Source organism: Lepidochelys kempii, chromosome 3, assembly GCF_965140265.1.
Source record: "Lepidochelys kempii isolate rLepKem1 chromosome 3, rLepKem1.hap2, whole genome shotgun sequence".
NCBI lineage: Eukaryota > Metazoa > Chordata > Testudines > Cheloniidae > Lepidochelys > Lepidochelys kempii.
Window position 1 is genome coordinate 40,769,606 of NC_133258.1, and position 23,377 is coordinate 40,792,982.

Genomic DNA, 23,377 nt, shown 5'->3' on the forward strand with positions numbered 1-23,377 from the left:
ACTGAACACTTTGCATTCTTATTTCCCAAGAAGTCTATATTACACACACTATTTCCCAAGAAGTCTGCTTTAAACACATTTGCACACACTATCAGAAACCATAATTATGCTTTCTTAGGGTCATTTACTGCTCTCAGTTTGTGGTAGAGCTTCCACTATGTGATGATCACACAAGTGCAGGGCAGGTAAAGTTGGGGACCTTATAAGAAGTTCTCTTCTGAATTAACGGGTGTGGGATCCTACTGTAGGCTCTGTCTGATCCAGCAAAGCATTTCAGTATGTGCTTAATTTTAAGCATGCAAGTAGTTCCATTGATATCATTGATCAGTATCTGTGTGTGGGGTGGGGGGGAGAGAGGGGTGTATTCATATGTGCAAAGTGTAGTGTCAAATTCATCCTGTAGTCCTTGGATAGGCAAAACTCCAACAAAGAATAGAGGACTGGGCCCCAAATGTGCACCTATTATTTTCTTTGTATAAAGTTCAGTCTACATTTTATTAGAATTCAAATCAAGAATAATTTTTGCAGTTCAAGGAAATTAGCATACTAGTTAGATGTCTAATTCAGAATACATAGCTGTTAAATCCTTCTTTTAAAATATTTTCATTCTAGTTGTAATTTATAATTATAATTTATTAAGTGTATGTTATTTAGAATGTTTGAAAAAATATTGCTTATTTTATTTGCTCCAAAGTTTGCATAAGTACCTTTGTATAAGTACTAATCTCAGGACACCAGCTAGCAGAATCACAAAAATTAGAGATGGCAAAAACCTATTAGTTCATCCTGTCATCTCCCTGCTAATCCACCTATTTTTATTGATATCCCTAGTATATCTGCATAAATAATGTAATTTTGTATTTTCTGTGTTGGTTTATCTAAAGTCTTATGAACGAAGATACAAAATATTCCCTTCAATGCACAAGCTCCAAGGATTTTTTCCTGTGAGGAGCTGAGCACTGCCAACCCTCATTGATTTCAGTGGGAGTTGTAGGGACTCAACATCTCATAGGATCAGACATTAAATTTATGTTGTTAGGTTCTGATCTTGCAAACACTTAAACATATGCATAACTTTATTCACATGAGTCATCCCACTGACTTCAAAGGGACTGTGCCTGTCAGGAAAGCTACTCATTGGCATGCCTATTTGCAGGATTGGAGTAGATTATGGGGGAACACAAGTAGTTCAGATTTCTCTTTAGCAATATTAGAACATTATTTAAATATGTTTCATTTAATGTAATTTGGAAAAATAATGTTTGGTCAAGGATTTTTGCTTTGAACATATAATTGGGTGAGCATTTTGAGACACTTGTTTATTCTCCAATTCCCTCTCCAGTAAATATTTCATTTGGACATTTATTGGTAACCCTATTCTATCTCTTTCGTATGCTTAGTTGGCAACTGGGTAATATCAAATTTAAGGACTTTATTTGTCTCACTCAGTAAGCTGTAGTGCATTTGGGAATGGTACATCTCCTCAGCTGCAAACTAAGATGGGTCCCACTTTTTTTTTTCCTTCTGTATCCCACATCAATAAGACAAACACCCATTGAAAGGTTTCTCCTTTAGGAAATATGTAGTTCATGAACGACTGGGACCAAGGCTCCTGGATCTACTTTCTATTGGATCAACATCTACTTTCCCCTGCTCATACTGAAGTGAGAAGTGTTCCCTTGTAGGTTCCATAGCATATGTTTTATATTCATTTTGTTTCCCAGGTCCTCATTTTCTGGAGTATTTATACTGGGAAGTTACAGAAGATTGTGAGGTTTTACTTGTCTGTAAGGTGAGAAAACATATTTGGAAACATTTTCCAGGCAGTTGTATAAATCTCACAATAATATGTGAGATAACAGTAACTTGCTGGAGGATTCTCTGCTCCTTGAAGTCTTTAAACCATGCTTTGAGGACTTCTGTAGCTCAGATATAGGTTAGAGGTTTGTTACAGGAGTCGGTGGGTGAGATTCTGTGGCCTGCGTCGTGCAGGAGGTCGGACTAGATGATCATAATGGTCCCTTCTGACCTTAATATCTATGAATCTATGTAGATGATGCATTTTTAAATATTATTTGTTTTTGATAGTGAGCTAAGCAAACAAATATTTCTTGTATGAATTTAGATGACAAAACAGGACTTCTCATATTTTCAGTCAATGGTTTTGAAAAAGTAACATCTTAATTTCAAAGTAATGTATACGGAGTTCTGAGAAAGCTCTTACTGTCATTAATTGTCCTTACATGCTGTTCTAGGAGGCTTGACTATTCTAGTTGCTTTACTTTTTATAAGAACTCATAATGAGAGTAATGAATAATTAAAAGGATTTAATTTGGGAAACATCAAACTCAGGATGTTCACTGCTTTTTGAGCAGCGCAGACACTTTTGTATTAGTTTTAACTACTCATTTTTAATAGGTTTTGGGTTTCTAATTAGAGTTGATTGAATAATTCATTATGAGTAATTTATCTTACACATTTAGTAGCTTTTTTTTCTGTTCACAAATTATCTGTGAACACACATAGGACTTTAGCTTCAGCTCCTGCCCAGCATAACTGTGTGGGGAGGCAAAAGTGCCTCTAAACTGCCATTCTGCTTCTCCCAGTCCTGGAGCTGAACTGCCCTCTGGTACAAATTAGAGCAGCCACATGCCTGTCTCTAACATATATTGGCTAGTACAGCACCCTAAGGACCATTCCTCTAGCCAGAGATAGCTGAAGTGTGCCATGATCCACTCACACCTTCTCCCACCCAAGTCATGCTCTGAGCTATGTCCTCTATATATACTGAGCGAAGCAGGTGCCATCGAGTACACTACACTCACTTTAAACCCTTACAATAGGGTAGTACCAGAAGGACGGAGTTAATTTCTAGGCTCTCATAGAAGAAGGCAAGATGGTTGCCAGGGCTACTTTTCCATCAGTGGTAGATAGAGCTGATACATCTCCAAGGGTGATGGCTTCTGCCTTTATAATGTAGTGCAGGGAATCAAGGTTTCATGCTTCAGTGGTTCCAGAGAGGTTCAGAACACCAACTGAAGACCTGCCCCTTGATGAGACTCATCTGTTTAGCCAGAAGAGAGATGTGTCTTTGCACACCCTGAAGAATTCCAGAGACACCTTTCACTACCTGGATATATATACTCCTGCCCCCAACAGAAAAATTCATAGGCAATCATACAAGCCTAGACCAATGACTCAATTCTACCACCAGAGACCTTATATGAGCCACCCCAAAAGAGACACAGGGTTCAAAAGCCCCACATCTTCCACAGCAGATTCTTCATCCCAATCCCAACCCCAACCCTCAGCTAAGTGTTATTTTTTGATGGGAGATCAAGAGCTGCAAACCACTAAGTTCAACACCCGCTGATCCCCATGCACTTGTTTGGGTTTGTCTAGCACTATTTTTCAACACCTAGAGTGAAATAACAATGGATAAATAGGTTCTGAATGTCATGCATTCTGGCTATACAATAGAGTTTACATCTGTACTACCTCCAATATCTCCTTTCCCACCCCCTTTTGGGGGCTACTCTCCTGAGAAGATTCTTAAACAAGAAGTAGAATCCCTCTTACAGCAAGGAGCAATAGAGTGGGTTCCTTTCGAGTACCAAATGTGGGGTTTTCACTCAATGTACTTCCTAGTACCCAAAAGAAGAGCAGTTGGAGACCCGTTCTTGATCCTTGCCATCTCAACAGTTGTATTCTCAGACTAAAGTTTCAGATGGTCATATTGGCATCTATAATTCCATCCCTGGAGAAAGACGTGGTTTTCAGCTCTTGATATGAATGGCGCCTACATTCACATGGACATCCACCCCGCTCTTGGGAGGTTTCTCAGATTCATGGTGTGCACCAACCACTTTCATTACAGAGTACTCCCTTTTGCCTCCCCCAGGGTCTTTACCAAGGTGTTCTCTGAGGTAGCAGTCTATATCAGATGCCATGGTTTCATGTTTTTCTCCTGTCTCAACGTCTGGCTTCTTGTTGCCAGGACATGCGAAGAGCCTGTGAGTTGACGTTGCCAATGCTGCAACTTCTCTTCTCTTTAGGGGTCAATGCAAACTCCAAAAAGTCCATCCTCACCCTAACACAGACTTTAGACTTTATTGGGATGTCCTTAAATACAATCACAGCAAGGGCTTACCTGCCTATGGACAGGTTTCAGGCAATGAACAATCTCATAGACCAGGTCATAAGAAACTCTTTAGTACTTGTCAAGAGTTGTCTCTCTTTCTCTCCTGGATCATATGGCTTCATGCACTTAGGTCATGCTTTTTGCCAAGTTCCACGTTGGTTGCCTGCAAGCCTGGCCTCAAACAGTGTACTTACCAAATCTGCAGTCCAGGAGCACCATAGTTACTGTTCCCACCAAACTAATATCCCTGCTATGGTAGAAAAATCCCCACTGGGTATGTGTGGGCGTTTCATTCCTTGCCTCCTCACCACATAGGATGACCATTACAGATGCCTCCCTGTTGGGTTGGGGAGCCCACACGAACACTGTACAGCACAGAGCACCTGGACATCCCAAAAGTCCAAGATGTACATCAATATTCTGGAATTGCAAGCAGTTCAAAGGGCTTGAGAAGCCTTTCACCCATTCATTTAAGGTCACCAGGCCCTCATAATGTCAGACATCACACAATCGGATCACCCTATTGGCAGTCTGCCTCTCAGGGAACCTAGTGTACTCTCTCAGCAAACATTTTGCTGTTGATCACAAGTTGGAGCTACACGACTCTGTGATGAATAATATTTTTACTTAGTGGGGGACCCCCACCAGAAACCTGTTTGCCTCCCAAAATGAACAGGAAGTGTGGCATATACTGCTCCAGAGGTGATGCTCTACTTCTTTCATGGTCAGATCACTTGAACGATACCTTCCTTCCACTACCACTCCTATGTTGGGTCTTACAAATAATTCAGCAGGACAGAACATGAGTCATTCTCCTTGCCCCCAACTGGCCCAGACAATTTTTTGGTTTCTGAGCCTCCCATGCATGTTATCTTGGGCACCGATCATATTTCTGATATTTTCCTGTCTCCTGATGCAGTGAAACAGCAAATTCAAGCATCCCAACCACCGTCTGCTTCATTTCAGGGCTTGGTTTTTGGATGGGCATTATCCTCAGAATGATCATGCGGTGAAACTGTACTGAACATCTTTTCTAATAGTAAAAGGATTCCACTAGAAAATGTTACCTAGCCAACTGGAGACATTTTTCTATCTGGGTGCATCAAATATACACCCAGAAGCTGCCTATATGCCTCTTATTTTTGTCTATATACTTTCCTTAAGATTTGTCTATCAACTCCTTATGAGTCCACTTGGTAGCAATCAATGCATACCATCCACCTTCACAGGGTATCTTGATCTTTGCACAGCCACTGAATTGCAGATTCTGGAAAGGCCTAATCAAAGCCTTCTGCCAATAAAAAAAGCCAGGTCCTTGCTAAGCCTCCCTTTGAACCATTAGGTTCTGGCTCCATGTCTCTCCTTTCCATTCAAGTTGTATTCCTGGTAGCGATCACCTCAGCCAGGAGGATTGGTGAGCTTGGAGTCCTGATGACAGATTTACTATATTCCATAGGGACAAAGTTTCATTAAATTCACCCCCAAAGTAGTTTGCATTTCACCTGCACCAGTAAGTTCCAGAATGTCATGCATATTCAGAAGAAAGGAGGCTCCGTTCTCTTGATGTTCAGTCAGCCGTGGCCTTTTACCTGCAGAGAACATAAACAATCAGAAAGTCTCCTAGACTATCTGTCACCACAGCAGAAAGAGTTTCGGGTTAGACTATATTCTCTCAAACTGGATCTTGGGCTGTATTTTGCTCTGCTGTCAGCTGACTGATTTCCCCCCTTCTCTTGGGATAAGGGCTCATTCCACAAGAGTGCACATCAGTGGCATCAATTCAAAAAGTGCCTCTACTTGATAGCTGCAAAGCAGTTACATGGAGTTTTATTCACACGTTTGTGAGACATTGTGCCAGGGTACAGGACTCTGCTGATGCATCTTTTGGAATAGTGGTCCTTCATTTGGCTGTGCCACCTTCATCCTCACACCCTCCTTCTACTTGAGTGCTGCTTGTCATTCACCCATAGTGGAATACACATTGGGACCAGCACTCAAAGAAGAAGAGAAAGTATTTACTTTATAGAAATTAAAAGTTCTTCGAGATGTGTGGTTCCCATATATATTTCACTCCTGACCTCCTTCCCTTCTGCTTCGGGTTGTATTTTGGTTCATGGTAGAGAAGGAGCTGAAGAGGTAGTCAGTCTGCCCTGTCCTTTATCTCCTTGATCAGAGGCACAAGGTGTGCAAGAGTGCATATTCAGACCAATGATTCTCTGGCTCTGGGTGTATGGAGTGCATGCATACCCAGAGTGGAATACAGATAGGGATCACATATCTCAAAGAACCTCCAGTTACTATAAGGTAAATAACTTTCTCTCATTAGTAGCTCAGCAACAACCAACACTCACATCTTCCAGTGATTAACAAAAGAATAAAGAAAATGCAAGAAAAATTTACTACATTTCACACATCGTTTGTATCCCATTCACTCACTGAGATCATGAATTAGACACTATGTAGCGAATAAACCACTCTTGCAGGCCGCCAAGAAGACTTCCAAACAGTGGGCCAAATGCTTAGCTGGGGTAAGATGGCATTGCCCCACTGACTTTGCAAGAAATTCATTGCAGTAATCATTGCCCACAACTTGTGCAATTAGTACAAAAAATCAAAACCAACTTTAAGAACTAGGCATGCAATTGTAGGTCCTGTTTGTTCAGGGGCACAGGAAAGAGATGTACAAATACACAATAAAGAGAAGTCACAAGCTTGCTTTTATAATCATAGATTTTTTTATTACCATATTATTACCAGATTATTTTATAACCATAGATTTGAATTATCAGTTTCTCTTTCATTTTATCTTCTAAGCTCTGAACTCAGGGTTCCTTGCTGTCTTAGTTTAGCTCTCCAAAATGTGCCCAGGTTGAATGCTTAACCGTGTTAGGTAAGAGTGCATCTGCTGAAACCCAGCAACCTTTTATTAGACCTACCTTTAATTTTATGACACTGGTGTGTCTTTATTTAGTATGTGAATGCAACCAACATGAAACAGTGCAGCTTGCAAAACTCTGAGTGACAAATCTTTTAGTGAGAGACCTGCGAAATGACATAAAACAACATCAAAATTACATTGGCAGCACCTCTAAAGAGTGCTGAACTTCTGCTTCTAGTCACTCTCCTTTTAACTGCTTCTTTGAAATCACACATTAAACTCGCCCATCCAGCAGTATTCTAAGTGTCACCTGATACACAGCTATATTTCAAACATAAAGCAACGCTGAAACCGCAGCTGTAGTCTCTTTCTCCATTGTTACTGCTGAAAGGCCACTGCTGCTTCAAGGTCACTCCAACCTCCTGAGCCTTCCTCCCAGCTGCCAATGGATAATTTTGTAGCCAGAACAACCAGAGCACAAAATGATCCAGCCACTTCCCCTTCCACCCATAACTGCCCCTTCTCATCCCTGGCTACTCCCCCAGCATGACCCTAGCAGGTTGATGTATGGCTGCACATGTTGCCCCTGAGTCAACCCAGCCTGGGGGAATTATTTTGGCACTGCCCCTGCTGCCTTTAAGACCCCTGCCAAAGCAATGTAAGTGGGCCTTGGCGGGGATTGGACTCTGCCACATAATGTACATAGGCCCGAAAGAATTGTACCAGACTCTGCCTCCTAGGCAGAGAGTAGAAATTAGTGCTGATGTGGAATGGGTGCAGCTCTGGAATGCCCATTGGGATTCTGTAGTGCTCTGTAACCAGAGTCAGGACAGGCCGTGGAACTCAGGCCATAGAATCTGTATGCTACAGATGTGTTAGGACAAAGATTTGGCCCAGTGCAATTTGATTGTAATGGTTCCATACTCTGCTTATCTGATCTACACAATAGATAATAGCAAAATGTATCCTCTTGTATTGCAAATACAGTTAAATGGAGATATATTTATATATCTATGATATATATATTTATGTCAACATATAATAATATATGCTTTTTCTGTTGTGCAGGTGGCAAACACTAAGAAGGAGACATTTTTCAAATGGTACAAGGATGGTTCTGGGCTTGAGGTTAAAGAGTTGCCTGATTTACAGAAAGGAGTGTGCCAGCTAGCTATTCCAAGGGTATGATATAATCTACCAATTAGCAGTGACAATTTCTGCATAGCATTTTATCAGGTTGAGTCCTAAGACAAGTGTCACTATAGTATTTCTATGGACCATTTTGAATGAAGGTACATTTGCTACTCTCTAGTTTGCTGGCATAAGAGCTAGCGCTAATAAGAGATTGCCCATTTTTATTATCTGCTCAACCAGTTCCTTCAGGACTCGTGTATGGATATGATGTGGTCCTGATGACTTGTTGCTCCTTAATTTATCAATTTGGTCAAACCTCTCATCTCTGACAGTGTCTCATTTTTACTGCCTGAAATGAATAGGTCTGAGGTAGGAATCTCCCCAGCATCCACTACAGTGAAGACTCATGTAAAAAGATTATGTTTGCTTCTCTGTAATGGCCTCATCCTCCTTAATTGCCCCCACTGCTCCCTAGTAGTCCAGAAGACCCAGTGATCCCTTGCACATTTCCTGCTTTGATTGTAAAGCGTTCCCTGTCACTTTATTTTATCTTTGGTTATTTGCCCTTCAAAGTCCCCATTAGCTTTTCTAATTTCCAACTTACAATTTATATGCAATAGTTTATGTGCTTTCTCTTGGCTTCAATTGTGCTGGGTTAATACTTCCTGAAGGATATCTGTTTGGCTTGAATAACTTCTTGTGCCTTGACATTTAGATACACTTTGATTTTCCTCCTGTTTTCCTGCTTCTGTTTTTGTTTAGGACTTATGATTCTATTATGTAACCTCCATGCTAAGTCCAAATATTTAGATTTCCCCACTTTTGACTTTGACCAACTTCCTCATTTAAAAAAAAAATCCCCCTTTCTAAATCATAGTGTAACTTCTCTGGGGATATTGAATTTATTTATACTGTGGTCACTATTGCTTAGCTATTATTCAACTACAGTTATACAGTTATTCAACAACAGTTACTTCTTGAACCAAATGTGGGGTGCTAATGGGACTAAATCAGGAATATTGAGGCCTCTTACGTGCTCTAGAACGAAATGTTCCTAAAAGCAATAATTTTGTCTGAAGAGAAGTTGTGTCTCTAAACTTCGTCCCAATGATGTGTCCCATTTGACTAGTTTATACATCAATAATTGAAGTTACCCATTATTAGTATCTTTTTTTAGACTTGATTGACTTTTGGATCTCACTAAACTACTCTTGGTTTACACTGATCAGAATCAGGCCATATGTATTTGTTTATATGGAACATCAGAGAGAAGCAACCTTTTGATAGATAATTGAGCTAACTTTGTTTATAGTATAGCATTAGTGATTTAGCACATGTGAATACAATAAAAAGAGCTTAATTACCAGGCCTAATCTAGAGTTTCTTCTCATTGGTAGTCATTGTTGAAACAATTCAAAATAAGATCCTTGATATAGAAAATGGTCTAGTACTTGCTTATATCTCCAGCTCTAATTTCAGTTATACAGTAAATGTGCCATGTTTTATTTCTAGTTGTCTAAAAAGAATCAAGGTGAATATAAGGCAACAGTGTCAGATGACAGAGGTCAGGATGTGACTACTCTTGATATATCAGGAAAAGGTAAAGCTCAATTTTTTATAGTGAAGTAATGCATGACTAACAATTCTTCAAAAGATGGTAAGGCATCTTCCCTTGCAAATGGATAACACAGGAAACTCTTGTGCTCTGTCTAATTTCAAAGCTTTTGCTGTTTTTTAGAGGACTCAGAAACCATATAGGCTCTGGACCAAATTCCTTCAATCTTGGACTGAGCCAAGCATTCTTCCTCAAGTAGATTTCCTCAACTATTCTTGGAGGGAAATATGCATTAATAAAGGAGGCAGAATCATAGACTATCAGGGTTGGAAGGGACCTCGGGAGGTCATCTAGTCCAACCCCCTGCTCAAAGCAGGACCAATCCCCAACCAAATCATCCCAGCCAGGGCTTTGTCAAGCCTGACCTTAAAAACTTCTAAAGAAGGAGATTCCACCACCTTCCTAGGTAACACATTCCAGTGTTTCACCACCCTCCTAGTGAAAAAGTTTTGGTCCAAAAATCTGGTCCAAAATACCAGCTTAGATCACAGGCAGCAAAAGAAGGGTTTATATGTCATGACAAATGATTGAGATAGTGGTGGACTGTTCCAGTTTAATGTGTATTCCCACACATTGCTCAGTAAAATGGTGTCAGAGTTAGTTAAAATATGTGAGTAATATAGAATGATTTATTGCCAACATAAATGTTTCTACATAACTACTACAATTTCTTTTTTTCCCCTAATATGGTGATTTTCCATATAACTTTAAACATAGCAAGGCTATATTCTGAAAAAAATTTACAGTTTGTTGGTATGTTTCCTTTTTTCTTCTCCTCAGTGTTTGATGATATAATCCTGGCAATGAGCAGAGTCATTGGTAAGTAAATGCTGTCTCTGACTTTCATGTAATATTTTGATATTAAAATTATGAGAGCCTGGGGCAAGCAGGAAATCTCTGGGAGTCACAATGCATATCCTATTATGGGCACATTATTAAGTTTCTAAATAGGGATATGATTTTGCTAATTGACTTTATTAAAGGGGAACAAAGTATTATTCCACCTGGCTTGTATTGTTTAATTACTATAAATGTCTTAGGACTATAGTTTATAGTTTTCTTCACATTAGCCTCAGGTAAACAAATGACCATTTATACAATATAGAGAGGGTCTGATTCTGATCCTACTAACACTGATGCAACTCTGGAGTTACTCCAAGGTTCCAACAGAGCTGCATCTGTGTAAAATAGGTGTGAAATCAGTATCAGATCAATATTATTTAATGATCTTTATACAAATAGTTTATTACTTTTAAAATAATCATATTGGTAATAAACTTAATAAACGGCAACAGAAGAATGATACTGGACCAGACCCTGAGCAGGTGTAAATTAGCATAGCTCCATTGAAATCAACAAACTATGCCAGTCTACACCAGTTGAGGACCTTGACCCCAAGATAATAACTATTTCCTAATTATAATTGTAGTTTTTGTAGGTGAACCCATGTGTCGAGAGGGCAAGTATTATGAAAGCCCGATTTGTCTTTTTGCACTACAATACACTGTGTTCTTTAATCGGAATATGTTTTATTTTATGCAGGTAAATCTGCTTCTCCACTGAAGGTCCACTGCACTCCAGAAGGAATAAGACTTCAATGTTTCCTGAAGTACTATGCAGATGAAATGAAAGCTAATTGGTATCAGAAGTAAGTGAGAGTGGCTGGTCAGACCCTGAATTCAGTGGGAGATTTAAATAGATGCTAAGTCTGCAGGGTTTATTTTTATTTATTATCCTTTTTATGACATTCAGATAGCACCTCCCATACCATTGATCATCCCAATGCTCCTGTAAGAGAAGAAAGTGTTATCATTCCCATTTTACAGAGGGGGAACGAAGGTACAGAGATATCAAGTGGCTTGCCCAAGGTCACAAAGGATGTCTGTTGCAGAGCCAGGAACAGAAGGTCTCCAAAGTTCCGGTCAATTGTTTTATCCACAGAAAAGGAGGGTTTGCAGGACAGCATTTTTAAACGCAGTAATTCCTTGATATTCACCAAAGAGTGTGTAGGAAATTAAGTAGTTTGAATTGGACAGAAAGGGCCTTAGTCAGCAACACATTACCCCAGTTTTATGCTCATGTAAAGCCATTGATTTTCATTAAGAAACACAGCCACACAATGGGAGTAACAGTACTGAATTGGGTTCAAGGAGCACAAGGAGAGCATCTATAAAGACTGTTCATAAGGTGAGCTTAGTAACAAATAAGTTTCACCCTTTGAACAAATGTGTTGTTCATATGACTTAAAAAGCAGAAAAACTATTTGCCTATTCACCTTGGCTCATGCTACAGGTACTTAAGATTTAAGGCAGTTTACGCCAAACCCTTATCCAGTGCATATGGGTAGAAGTCCAGAAAATAGAACACTGGCAAAGTGGAGGCATCAACAGACTTATATATATATATATACACACATATTAGAAATGTGCCCAATTGCATAATATGCTTTGCGCACAATTTTGTCTTTTAAAATAAAAAAGTAGCTATAGCTAAGCCAGAAAGGAAATTGCAATCCTGCTATGAACAGAATTATTATAAATCAGAATTATTTAGAGTTAAATCAAAGACTGAAAAAATACTGACTTTCTATTTTAAATTAAATTCCAGCTACCCATTCTTAGAAGGAGGGTAAACAATCTTTGTTTTTCATCAGCCCAGCACATAGCATAGCATGCAAATTCCCAGTCAGCACTGAATCATCCACCACACTGCATACAAATCCTAAAGCCAGCATGCAATCATCCGCTCATTGCTCAGTGGGGAGCATAACATAGTTTCTTGGCAGATATCTATCTGGTCTAGTGAGCTAAAGCTAGTTCTCTTCCGAAATGGTAAGAGTGCTGAAAAAATTCCTTTTCTCATCAAGGTAGCTCTTTGTAGGTATGAGGCCAAATCAATCCTGTTTGGACAAATTATTTATTCAGTCAAAGAGAGGATAATCCTGACTTTATCAATTTAAAAATTAATCCAGGGCAAATATGATTGAGGAGAAGGAAGGAAGGATAGACTATGTTAAATTAAGTTTGGCTAATGGGAGACAAGAGAAAGTTTAGGAAATAGTCTGGAGCAATATAATTACATCAATATTTTTTAAGACCTCCTTATTGATTTATTGTAATTGGGAAGTTTTCTTAAAAGGAATGGCACAACATGGCCTCTGATATGTAGTGTAGTTTCCTAGTGTATATTTCTCTGCCTTTCCCTGTTCATTGGCAGTATAACTATCTGGTTGCAATAGGAGAGTATAACTGAATGTTTTTGCAAGCCATATATGAAGTTCAGCTCTTTTTGAAATACTTTGTTCGCACAAAATTTTTGTACTTTTCTTTGTTATTTTTGAGTGGAAAATATCTACTTTTAAAAAAATGCACTGACAACTAACAGCTGAAAAAAAAGTCTTTGTACTTTCCCCCAAGCCCTTCAGCTTTGGGATGATAGCATGGAGAGATTCAGCCCCCCAAAAGAGGATTTTTTCTGAGGAGGTTAAGATGAAAGTCATACTGCAACTTTAACTATAGCAAAGAAAAAATAGACTCGCACAGGCTCAAGGCCACCAGTGATTGCTCTCGATGATACACAAGACTCTGCACATCCAAAAACCTCTCTGAACATACACTCATCTGAGCTCCAGGCACCTCTAGAAACAAATAAATAGAAATAAATAGAAATCTGACTCAATGACAGAGTATTATATTGAGCCCCCAGAGTCCCATCCCATCTCTGATAGTCGTGTACCAAAGCATAGGCTGGATTCCCTAAGCACCCTATCCAGACTTTACTTTAGAAATTTGCACTTCACCTTTGCTTCTTGATCCACAAACACAGATCACCAAAAGCCATGGAACTTTACAAATAAGTGAGGAAAAAAGATGTCTCAACCTGAGGGGCCAAAGGCACAAAGACACCACAGGATGTATGAGTTATGGATACCTGTAGGTGGGAGCCATCTGGTCATAAAAGGAGAAGAAGATAGATGGAACCCAACAGATATTTCTTCTCATAGATCCATGGGAAAATCAAAATGGCCTGGATTAGGATTGTGAAACCTCCCAGTTTCACCAGGAGTTTCCCAGAGTCGGGCTCTATCTCCTGGAGGATACTGAAGCCAATTTCAGAGATTTTAGGCCATTAAATGTCCAGCAGCGCAGAGGGGCTAAGGCAGGATTGTGGGGGTGGGGGATGTAGGGGCTCTGCGAGCTGCCCCTACCCCGAGTGCCGACTCCGCAGCTCCCATTGCTCCCCAGAATTGATATTTTAACTTTAATGGTTCAGAAATGTTTCATATCCATATTGGGAAGAAAAAAAGAATCCACTGTGAAATTGTTCTCAGTAATTGTAGTTTATTTGTAATTTTAAGTGCATTATGTTATCCTTTATAAATTTAATAGCCAAATATTTTATGCAGAATGTACATCAAAGGATTTTCAAACCTATTTTTGTTCATTTTTCAAGGGAGTCTAAGGTTTCTTCTAGTGAAAAGATGAGGATTGGAGGTAGTGAAGAGGTTGCCTGGCTGCAGATATTTGAGCCCACTGAAAAGGACAAAGGGAAATACACCTTTGAAATTTTTGATGGCAAAGAATCCCATAAGCGCATGGTTGATCTATCTGGACAAGGTAGAATACTGAATATATTGTAGTTATAAGACATGATGCATTTTCATTAACTGGATTAAGTGGAAGAATCACTATAAAAATGGAAAGCTATCAGCCAAATTCAGCTATGCTGTAAGTGGACCCAACTTTTCTGGATACCTTAGAGTTGAGACCATTTCCACCGAGGCTGATTTTGACCCCATATGTTCAGTTTTCATTTGATATGTTGTAATTTTATGAGAGGTTTTAAAAGAACATTAACATAGGAATGAGTGACAACATTTATGTTTACTTGTAGATAAGAACTACATTACATTTTATATAATGCACTGAAATATTTCATTACAGCTTTTGATGATGCATATGCAGAATTCCAGCGACTCAAGTAAGCCATACATTTTTTATTTAGATCCTGTAGTTAGTGCCTTAATTATACAGTAAAATATTAATTTATTTCTGTTCTTTCCCACCATTTCCAACTATAGGGCAGTGGCTTTTGCTGAGAAGAGTAAGTATATTTTACATATTTTAAGAGACAATCTACTTCTAATCTTGTGATTTTTTTTTTTATTTAAAGGCAAACCTAATTCCAAGTTCCCATGTTTTCCATAGTTCCATGACAGCAGAATCAGCACATTGCTGCAGAATTCAGCCACAGGATTTGCTGTCATTTTTCAAAAGTTGTGCGTCTAATTTTCTTTAGTTGCAAAGAAAACCTGCCAAATGAGAACTGGGTGGGTGAATCACTGCTATGCTGTCTTAGAGAGCCTGAAACAATAATTTAAGAGTTGTGAACTTTCTTCATCACACTGCAATGTTGACTCTGAAACATAATGATAGCTACCACCTGGATGCTAAAAGCCTAAATCACTCTTGCTTTGTTGTGTTCCAAAAGCTTATATTGTTCCAAAACCTCTCTAACAACTTCTTCAAGGCAATTGTATGTTTGGTACAAAAATCTGTGGCACATTGTACATTAAAAATTTGAGGGAAGCATAAAATATTTGATATCAAAATAAATAATATCAGGAATACTGTAGGGATTGTATTATTTATTTTCATATTTCATTTAATAAAAATTCCTATTTTTAAGATACTGCTTCTAAATGCTTGAAACTGCCCAAGAATTTCCTTTTGTTCTGAAGTCACCAACTTATTGCTAATACTACATCAGGATTTATAAAGATGAACATATTTAGTGAGTAATAAATTCTTTCAGACTTTGTGATGATTTGTTGTAGTATGATTATTATTTTTTAATTCCTAGATCGTGGTAAAGTGATAGGTGGTTTGCCCGATGTGGTGACTATAATGGAAGGCAAGGTAAGGATGACTTTTGTCATTGAGTCATGTTCGTATGTTAGGATTTCTGTGTTAGTGGGGAGGAGGCAGCGGTGCAGAGAAGTAGAGAACCATGCAGTGTAGCCTTTTGGATGGAGAATGTATTAATTATTATGATTAAGATTTTCAAAGCCGACCGGGGATTTAATGACAAAGTTCCCACTAATTTCAGTGGGAGTTTTGTGGTAAATGCCCCGTCAGCTTTTATTAATCTCCACCCATTATTTAATTTCAATTATTTCTTTTATTATTTACTTGGATGTTTACTGTTCTATGTGTAGCACCCCCCTGCAGCACACCAGATCTGCAAGGGTGGCAAAGTCCCTTATTCGTCCATTTCAGGGGCTTGGTGACCCCTACTTATGGTCAAGTGGGCCCAGGGTCCTGTGCGCTTGTGGCTGGGTTCATAAAATAGCAGACAACTGATAACCCTTACAACCACTAGGAGATTACAATTTATTATTGCAGTGGATGACACTTATTAATAACCTCTCAGTTCCCCACAGGAAGTTGCTATTAACTGAAGGTTGCCAATCAGTGACAGGCAGTTTTGCGGGACTGCAGCCAGGAAAGGAAGCACTGGAATGTGTATAGCCTGGGCCCTTGAGGCCAGGGCAGGGTATAGCTTTGAGAGCACAGGGAGAGGTACAATGAAGCCACATGAGGCCGCAGCTCTCTGTGCTGCAGCCCTCTTGTCTTCTGGAGTCTTGGTGCTGTGGGCTGGGAGGGGCAGCAGCAGGCCAGCCAGTAGTAAAGAGAAGGGCTGCTAAGGCTTTCCACAGGGACTGAAGGCACTGGTGCTGCATGGAACCTCTCCTTGCACTATCTGGGCTGTGCCCTGCCCTGGCATAGTTGTTAATAAGCAGCACGCCTGTTGCCAACATCTCTATCCCATTAACATTAAAGTCAATGGGATGGGATCAGTTCCTGGCAAAATGCTGCTATTAACTGAATGTTGTTAATATTGGGGTTGCTATTAATTGGCATCCACTGTTGAGGAAATCAATGACCAACAGATATTTTTCTTCTTCTTCTTTGAGTAGTGTCCCTGTGGGAGCTCCACTTTTGGTGCGCATGCGCCTCTCAAGCCCTGGATCAGAGATTTTTCTGCTAGCAGTGCCCATTTGGACCAGGCACATGCCCTGTGCCTCCTTGTGGCAGACAAAGGCCGTATAGGGATGCGTAGACAAGCCATCCTTAGTTCCTTCTCTATTGCTCGGCCTGAGCTCTAACATGCCCACCTTGAGCATGTCTCAGCTATTTCATATTCTTCTTATGGTAATATTAATTAGTGTAGTTAGTTGTTAACCTTACTAACTACAACTATTTCTATGTCTACACTAGAGAACTTACAGCGGCACAGCTGTACTGATGCAGCTGCGTTGCTGTAAGATCTGTTGTGTAGTCATTCTATGACGATGGGAGAACTCTCCCGTTGATGTAATTAAACTACGCTCAAAGAGCGACATCAGCAGGAGAAGTTCTGCCGCCAACATCGTGCAGTGCACATAGCCACTTATGCCGACGCTGCTGCATCAATGGCAGTGGCGCTGACTTAGTGTGGTAGTGAAGACAAGCTCTCAGTGTGGTGAACAAAATTAGATGGGACAAGACCAGGGTAATCCTTATAGTACCAACCCAGCCGAGACAAGCTTGGAACCCTTACCTATCTCATCTATGCATCCATCCACAGCTCAAGATACCCATCACTCCGTGTCTCATCTCACAGGATGTGGGACTCATGTTTCACCCCAGGCTAGGGGTTCTCTGCCTGCAGGCATGGTCCCTTAATAATTCAAGGGGCTAGAATCCTCCTGCTCTGACGAAGTGCAACAGGTGTTACTGAATGGTAGGAAGAAGTCAACCCGTACTGCTTATCTGCAGAAATGAAAGAGAATCTCCCATTGGTGCTGTCATTGCTACTTCCCACCTGGATCTGTGCCTCTTTCAGTCATCCTGGATTATCTCCTGGATCTGACGATATAAGTGTCATCAATTAGCTCAGTTAAGGTCCATTTGGCTGCAATATCAGCCTTTCATCTGACTATAGAGGAGTTTTCCATATTTGCTCATCCTGTATTATCTAGATTTATTAAGGGTTTAGGAAATCTCTACCTCCAGCTTAGAGACCCCACTCTGACTTGGGACCTCAACCAAGTACTCAGTTACCCTTATTAACATCCATTTGGAGCTATGGCAACCTGTTCTTTACTCCCTTTATCTATGAAGACGACCTTTCTAGTAGCCATCATGCCATTGCGTAGAGTTGGGAAGATTGGTGCCTTGATGGCAGATTCCCCCCTTTAAGGTAGTCTTTAAGGATAAGTAAAAGCGGCAAAGAGTCCTGTTGCACCTTATAGACTAACAGACATATTGGAGCATAAGCTTTTGTGGGTGAATGCCCACTTCGTTGGATGGTTTCTTTACACCCACATCCTAAATTCTTACCTAAGTTTCTCTTGGAGTTCCACCTTAACCCATCTATTCATATACCAGTGTTTCTCCTGAAGCTCTCTCTTCAGGAGTCTTGTTTTCGTACCCTGGATATTAGAAGGGCACTGGCCTTCTTCTTGGATAGGACCAAGCAATTTTGAGGGTCATCCAGGCTGTTCATCTCCTTCATAGATAGATCCAAAGGATCCATGATTTCTGCTCAGAGACTATTGAGATGGATATCTGGATGTATTGTCACTTGTTATAAGACCGCAGGGATTCATCCTCCTGAAAAGGTGATAGCACATTCTATCAAGTCACATGCAACATCCACAGTATTGCTTAAGAATGTACCTGTGTCTGAGATATGTACCTGTGTGGTCTTCAGTACATACATTTGCAAAGCACTATGATTTTATCCATGCCATCAAATCCTATTCAGCACTAGGTACTGCAATTCTGTCCTCAGTTCTGGACTCAGTTCCGAAGATCCCTTCTCCCTCTGGGGAAACTGCTTAGAAGTCGCTTAAAGTTGAACACCCACAAGGACACGACTCAAAGAAGAAGAGGTTACTTACCTCATTCAGTAACTGCATTTCATCGAGATGTGTCCCCCTAAGGGTACTCCACCACTCACCCTTCCTTCCCCTCTGTTTTGGACAGTTCTCTGTGGAGATGTTCAAGTGGAGAAGGAACTGAGGGTGGTTCACCTATGCATCCCTATATAGACTCAGTGTCAGGCATGAGGAGGCACAAGCTGCATGCATGGGCCAAATGGGTACTGCTAGCAGAAAAATCTCCCATCAAGGGCTTGAGAGGCACATATGCACCTGAAATGGAGCATCCATAAGGACACACATCTCGAACTGTAGTTACCATACAGGGTGAGTAACCTCTTATATGATTTTGTGTGTGTGTGTGTGTATGAAAAACAGAACTGCCCCCAAGTTTTCCAACAGGCCTTACCTACTTAGTGCTATAGAAACCTGATGAGAAGGGCTGTTGTCCATGGTGGGAAGTCAATAGTTCTCTCCTTTTGAATGGAGTGGATCTCATGGTCTCCAGCCTTGTCCATCCTCCAGCTCTGGATGCTGGAGAGGCCTGCCAGGCTCATCTGGCAGCTAGTCCTCACAGAAGCAGGGGAGTGTGGGGGTTCAGACTCTCCATCATGAAACTGGTGGCTCTAGATCAGTCTCGAGCGCCAGCGCATAATTTGTAAAGAAAGAGGCGGCAGGGCTCAAAATAGCATCCTCCACACAGCATGACCTTGCATGCACCGTACGTGCAAGGTCACACCTTCCGCCACTGAGAGAAGAGGGGCCAGAGCTGAAAGTGCAATCAAGTTATAAAAAGCAGTTACAACAAAAGGATGGAACATTTTCTTAGTATGAGGATATATACACATACATATGTGCATATAGGATAACTGACACTTCTAAAGGGACAGTAGGGAATCATAGAAATGTAGGGCTGGAAGGGGCCTTGAGAGGTCATTCGGTACAACCCTCTGTGCTGAGGCAGGACCAAGTAAACTTAGCCCATCCCTGACAGGTGTTTGTACAGCCTGTTTTTAAAAACCTCCAACGACAGGTGTCAGGTTAGTCACATAGAAACAGAGGCATGATGGATGCTAGCAACAACAGCTTTATTGTAAAAAGAATGTGTACTGTCTCTAGCTCTCGATAAAGATGTGCTGCACTATTCTTCACATACCACCACCTAGTGACTAAACGTAATGCAATTGAAACTTTCCATCACCTCTTTTCTTTTCTGCATTTTAACAATTTTTAAAACTATACAATTGTTTTTTTCAAACTAACTTTACATCTCAACACATGTCCATCTGTTAATTATCCCTAAATCACACTGTTTTTTCAACTCTGTGGACAGAACAGATAACTTAGTGAATAGGCTGTCTTTTTATTTGCAAGTTTCAGAGTAGCAGCCGTGTTTGTCTGTATCTGCAAAACTAAAAGGAGTACTTGTGGCACCTTAGAGACGAACAAATGTATTTGAGCATAGACTTTCGTGAGCTACAGCAAGGGCTCTCTCAAGCAGGTTTGGAGTAGGTGAATCTTCTCTTGGTTCTTCATCTGCAGTTTGTAGAGTTTGTTCAGTTGATTGTTCATTCTCTGGAAAAAACTGAAGATGTTGATGGTTCCTGTTGAACTCTCCACCATCTGTCTCAATAGCAGTCTGTTTTCTTTACTACAGCAGGAGTTGTCCATCCTTTACCTCCATCCAGTTTTGACACAAACATTATTACCAGGTTCCAGATCAGGCAATTATCTGAGTGATATAGGCTATAGAAGTGTTCATAAGATCTTTTTGCCTTTTGATCCAATTTGGCTACTCTTCTTAGGTCTGGCCACTTTGGGGCTGAATTCTTTTCCAGGGTTGGAACAGTAATCCTGACTTGCCTTCCCATTAGTAATGATTAACAGTGTAGATCAGAAGAGCAAGGAATGGATCTTCCTGGTTCAATATTTTCTTGGCTGTCTGAACAGCCCTCTCAGCCTCTCCATTTGCTTTTGGGTAACGTGAGCTGCTAGTGATGTGTTCAAAATCATATTTTGTGTAGAATGACTTAAATTTTAGCTGTGGTGAATTGTGGTCCCCATTGCCCATCAGTAGTTGTTCTGGAACAGCACAGTGGATGAATGTGCTCTTTAATTTCTTGGTAACACTGTTACATGTTGCATCTTTCAGATATATTGTTTCAATATCTAAAAAAGTAATCCACTATAATTTGGTAACGGTGTCCTCCGAATTCGTATAAATCTTCTGCTAGCCTCTCCCGGTGTCTGTCTGGTAGAGGTATTATTAGAGGTGCTTTGCGTTGTGTTGGTCTGTTAGTACTGCAATGTTTGCATGAAAATACTTCATTCTTCATATCCTTGCTGATTTCAGGCCACTACACTGACTGACTGGCTCATTCACAGCATTTACTTAGTCTTTGATGTCCTTCATGGATGTGATTTAGAATTTCTCCTCTCAAAGATGGCAATGTGATCACCTTTAATCATTAGTCCGTTGGACTCACTTAATTGTCTTCATACAACAAAATAGTCTTGTGCCATGGCTATAGTGTTCTTGAGATACTTGAGCCATCCTGTTTGAATATAACTAAAAACTTATTTGAATTTGCTTATATGCCCAGGTAGCTTTTTGTAGCAGGTATGGTCATGCACCTCACACTGGGCTGGAAGCTTCCAATTAACAGTCTTTCCATAAATATCCAGTTTCACCCTCCACGCTGGCTATGTGTCATTACACGTGCTTAAACCCAGAAAAAATGGCTCTTGATTCTCGGTGGTCACTTCCTATACTGCCTTTGTTAGGCAGAGAGCTGCAAAATGTCCAATTTTTGTGCATTTATGGCATTTGGCTCCTTTATCTGAGCAATCTTGGACTGTGATCTTTCCCACATCTTGTGCATTTAATCTGAAAAGTGTTATGTCTTACCTGGGGCTTACCCCACATTGCCTTTGAGGATTACTGCAGTTGCTTTTTGCAGCTGTGCTATATGTCCTGTTGTGACCCTGTTTGTAAGTCACTTCTAGGTTTCTTTCTGGCAGTCACTCGTCTCTGTTTTGATTTTTGATGATCTCTGATTGTCTTGCCATTTCTATTTCTGTGTGAAGGGTTAAATCTCTCTTCATTTGCAGTTTATCTGCAGTCCCTGTCGAAAATGCCAATCGGTATTCTGTCTCTAATATGCTCTTTCTTTTTGTCTTCAAAATCACAGTTTTCTGCCCTGTCAGGCAAGTCTCTTATAAAAGGTTCCACAGATTCCCCAGGATTTTGGACCTGCTGGTAGAAAAACGCTTAGTTATAAACCACATTATGCTGAGGTATAAATTGCTCATCAAACATAGCCAGGACCACAGCGTAACTGTTCTTGTGGCTTTCCTCTCCAAAGGCAAAGGACTTAAAGATATAATCAGCTTTCCTGTCCATGGCATAGACTAAGTAATGTGCACCTCCCTGAGATTACTTGTGATGCAAAAACATGGAAACTACTCTTTCCAAACAGGCCACTCTGATGGCCCGTTGAAGTGAAGCTCTCTGGGGAGTGAAACTTTGGCATTTTGATGAAATTCTGCAGTTTCTTTTGTTTTTCTTCTAACACCATGTCAGGTTAATGACAAAGAGACAAAGACAAAATGGATGCTAGCAACCACAACAACTTTATTGTAAAAAGAATGTAGACTGTCTCCAGCACTCAGTAAAGGTGTGCTGCAGTATTCTTCATAAAGTTAGTGACAAAATAGTATACTGCAACCTCCCTTAGTAACCTATTCCAGTACTTAACTATTCTTATAGTTAGAAAATTTATTCTAATATCTAACCTTAATCTCCCTTGCTGCAGATTAAGATGATTACTTCTTGTCCTGCCTTCAATGGACATGGATCATCCTCCTCCTTTTAATAGCCCTTAGTGTATTTGAACACTGTTATCATATGCATGGTTTTTAAGGTGACCACTGTAGTTCAGTAAACCAGAGCAGCCCCAAATACGCAAGAGTGACAATTTGGGATATATACATGCATCCTAGGTATCGGCACTCTGATTCATTCTCAATATTGACATATTAAAAAATCTTCAATATTGATGGGTGTTGAGGGCAAAGTGGTGACATTTAGACATTATGTTCTCTCTCAAATGCTGCAGTTTACATAATTATTGCTTAAGCAAACAGTCACTTTTAAAAACTGCTCTTTTATTTTAATAAAGTATAAGGCCTGATCTTACTCATATGGGTAACTTTATCCATAAGAATAGTTCTATTGATATTGAAGTTACTCAGAAGTATTAATGTTTACAGGATTGGGCCCACAGTTGGGGAGTCCTCTGACATGGGAAGCATGTGGTACCCATAACTGCTTGTTTTTTCAATGTGCAGCATTTAAATGTACAGCAGTTCTGAGCACATTTAATAAGCCACTCCCTACATTCTGAATTGTTTTAATAGATCCTGTGGTCTTGAATAATTTAAATGGAGTTCAAGAAAACAATTAATTGTGTACATGCGCGCACACACACAGACAATTACCTTTCTGGGTCCTGAGAGTTTGTAATTGGGAGGCTGAAGTGAGGGTGGAGGAGCAGGGAGTATATCTGTGGAAGAGGCTGGGGTTTTTTAGTAAAATGGTGGATGTCTGAAGCAGTTCAGTGGCCTGAAATGTTAGAAATAACTCCATTAGAGTGCGATTTGTGGGCAGAATGAAAGGGAGGC

At 40.2% G+C, this 23,377-nt stretch overlaps 1 protein-coding gene across 1 annotated transcript in view; it reads left to right on the plus strand.

Moving 5' to 3' along the window:
* The window catches only part of MYOM2 (myomesin 2), a 174,925-nt gene that overhangs the window by 147,887 nt on the left and 3,661 nt on the right, over positions 1 to 23,377 (plus strand). The window contains exons 29-37 of the mRNA XM_073336199.1: positions 1,725 to 1,792; positions 8,088 to 8,201; positions 9,666 to 9,753; positions 10,549 to 10,587; positions 11,311 to 11,416; positions 14,221 to 14,384; positions 14,712 to 14,748; positions 14,849 to 14,871; positions 15,631 to 15,686. Coding sequence (XP_073192300.1) covers positions 1,725 to 1,792; positions 8,088 to 8,201; positions 9,666 to 9,753; positions 10,549 to 10,587; positions 11,311 to 11,416; positions 14,221 to 14,384; positions 14,712 to 14,748; positions 14,849 to 14,871; positions 15,631 to 15,686 — 695 coding nt within the window. The remainder of the gene's footprint in view (positions 1 to 1,724; positions 1,793 to 8,087; positions 8,202 to 9,665; positions 9,754 to 10,548; positions 10,588 to 11,310; positions 11,417 to 14,220; positions 14,385 to 14,711; positions 14,749 to 14,848; positions 14,872 to 15,630; positions 15,687 to 23,377) is intronic.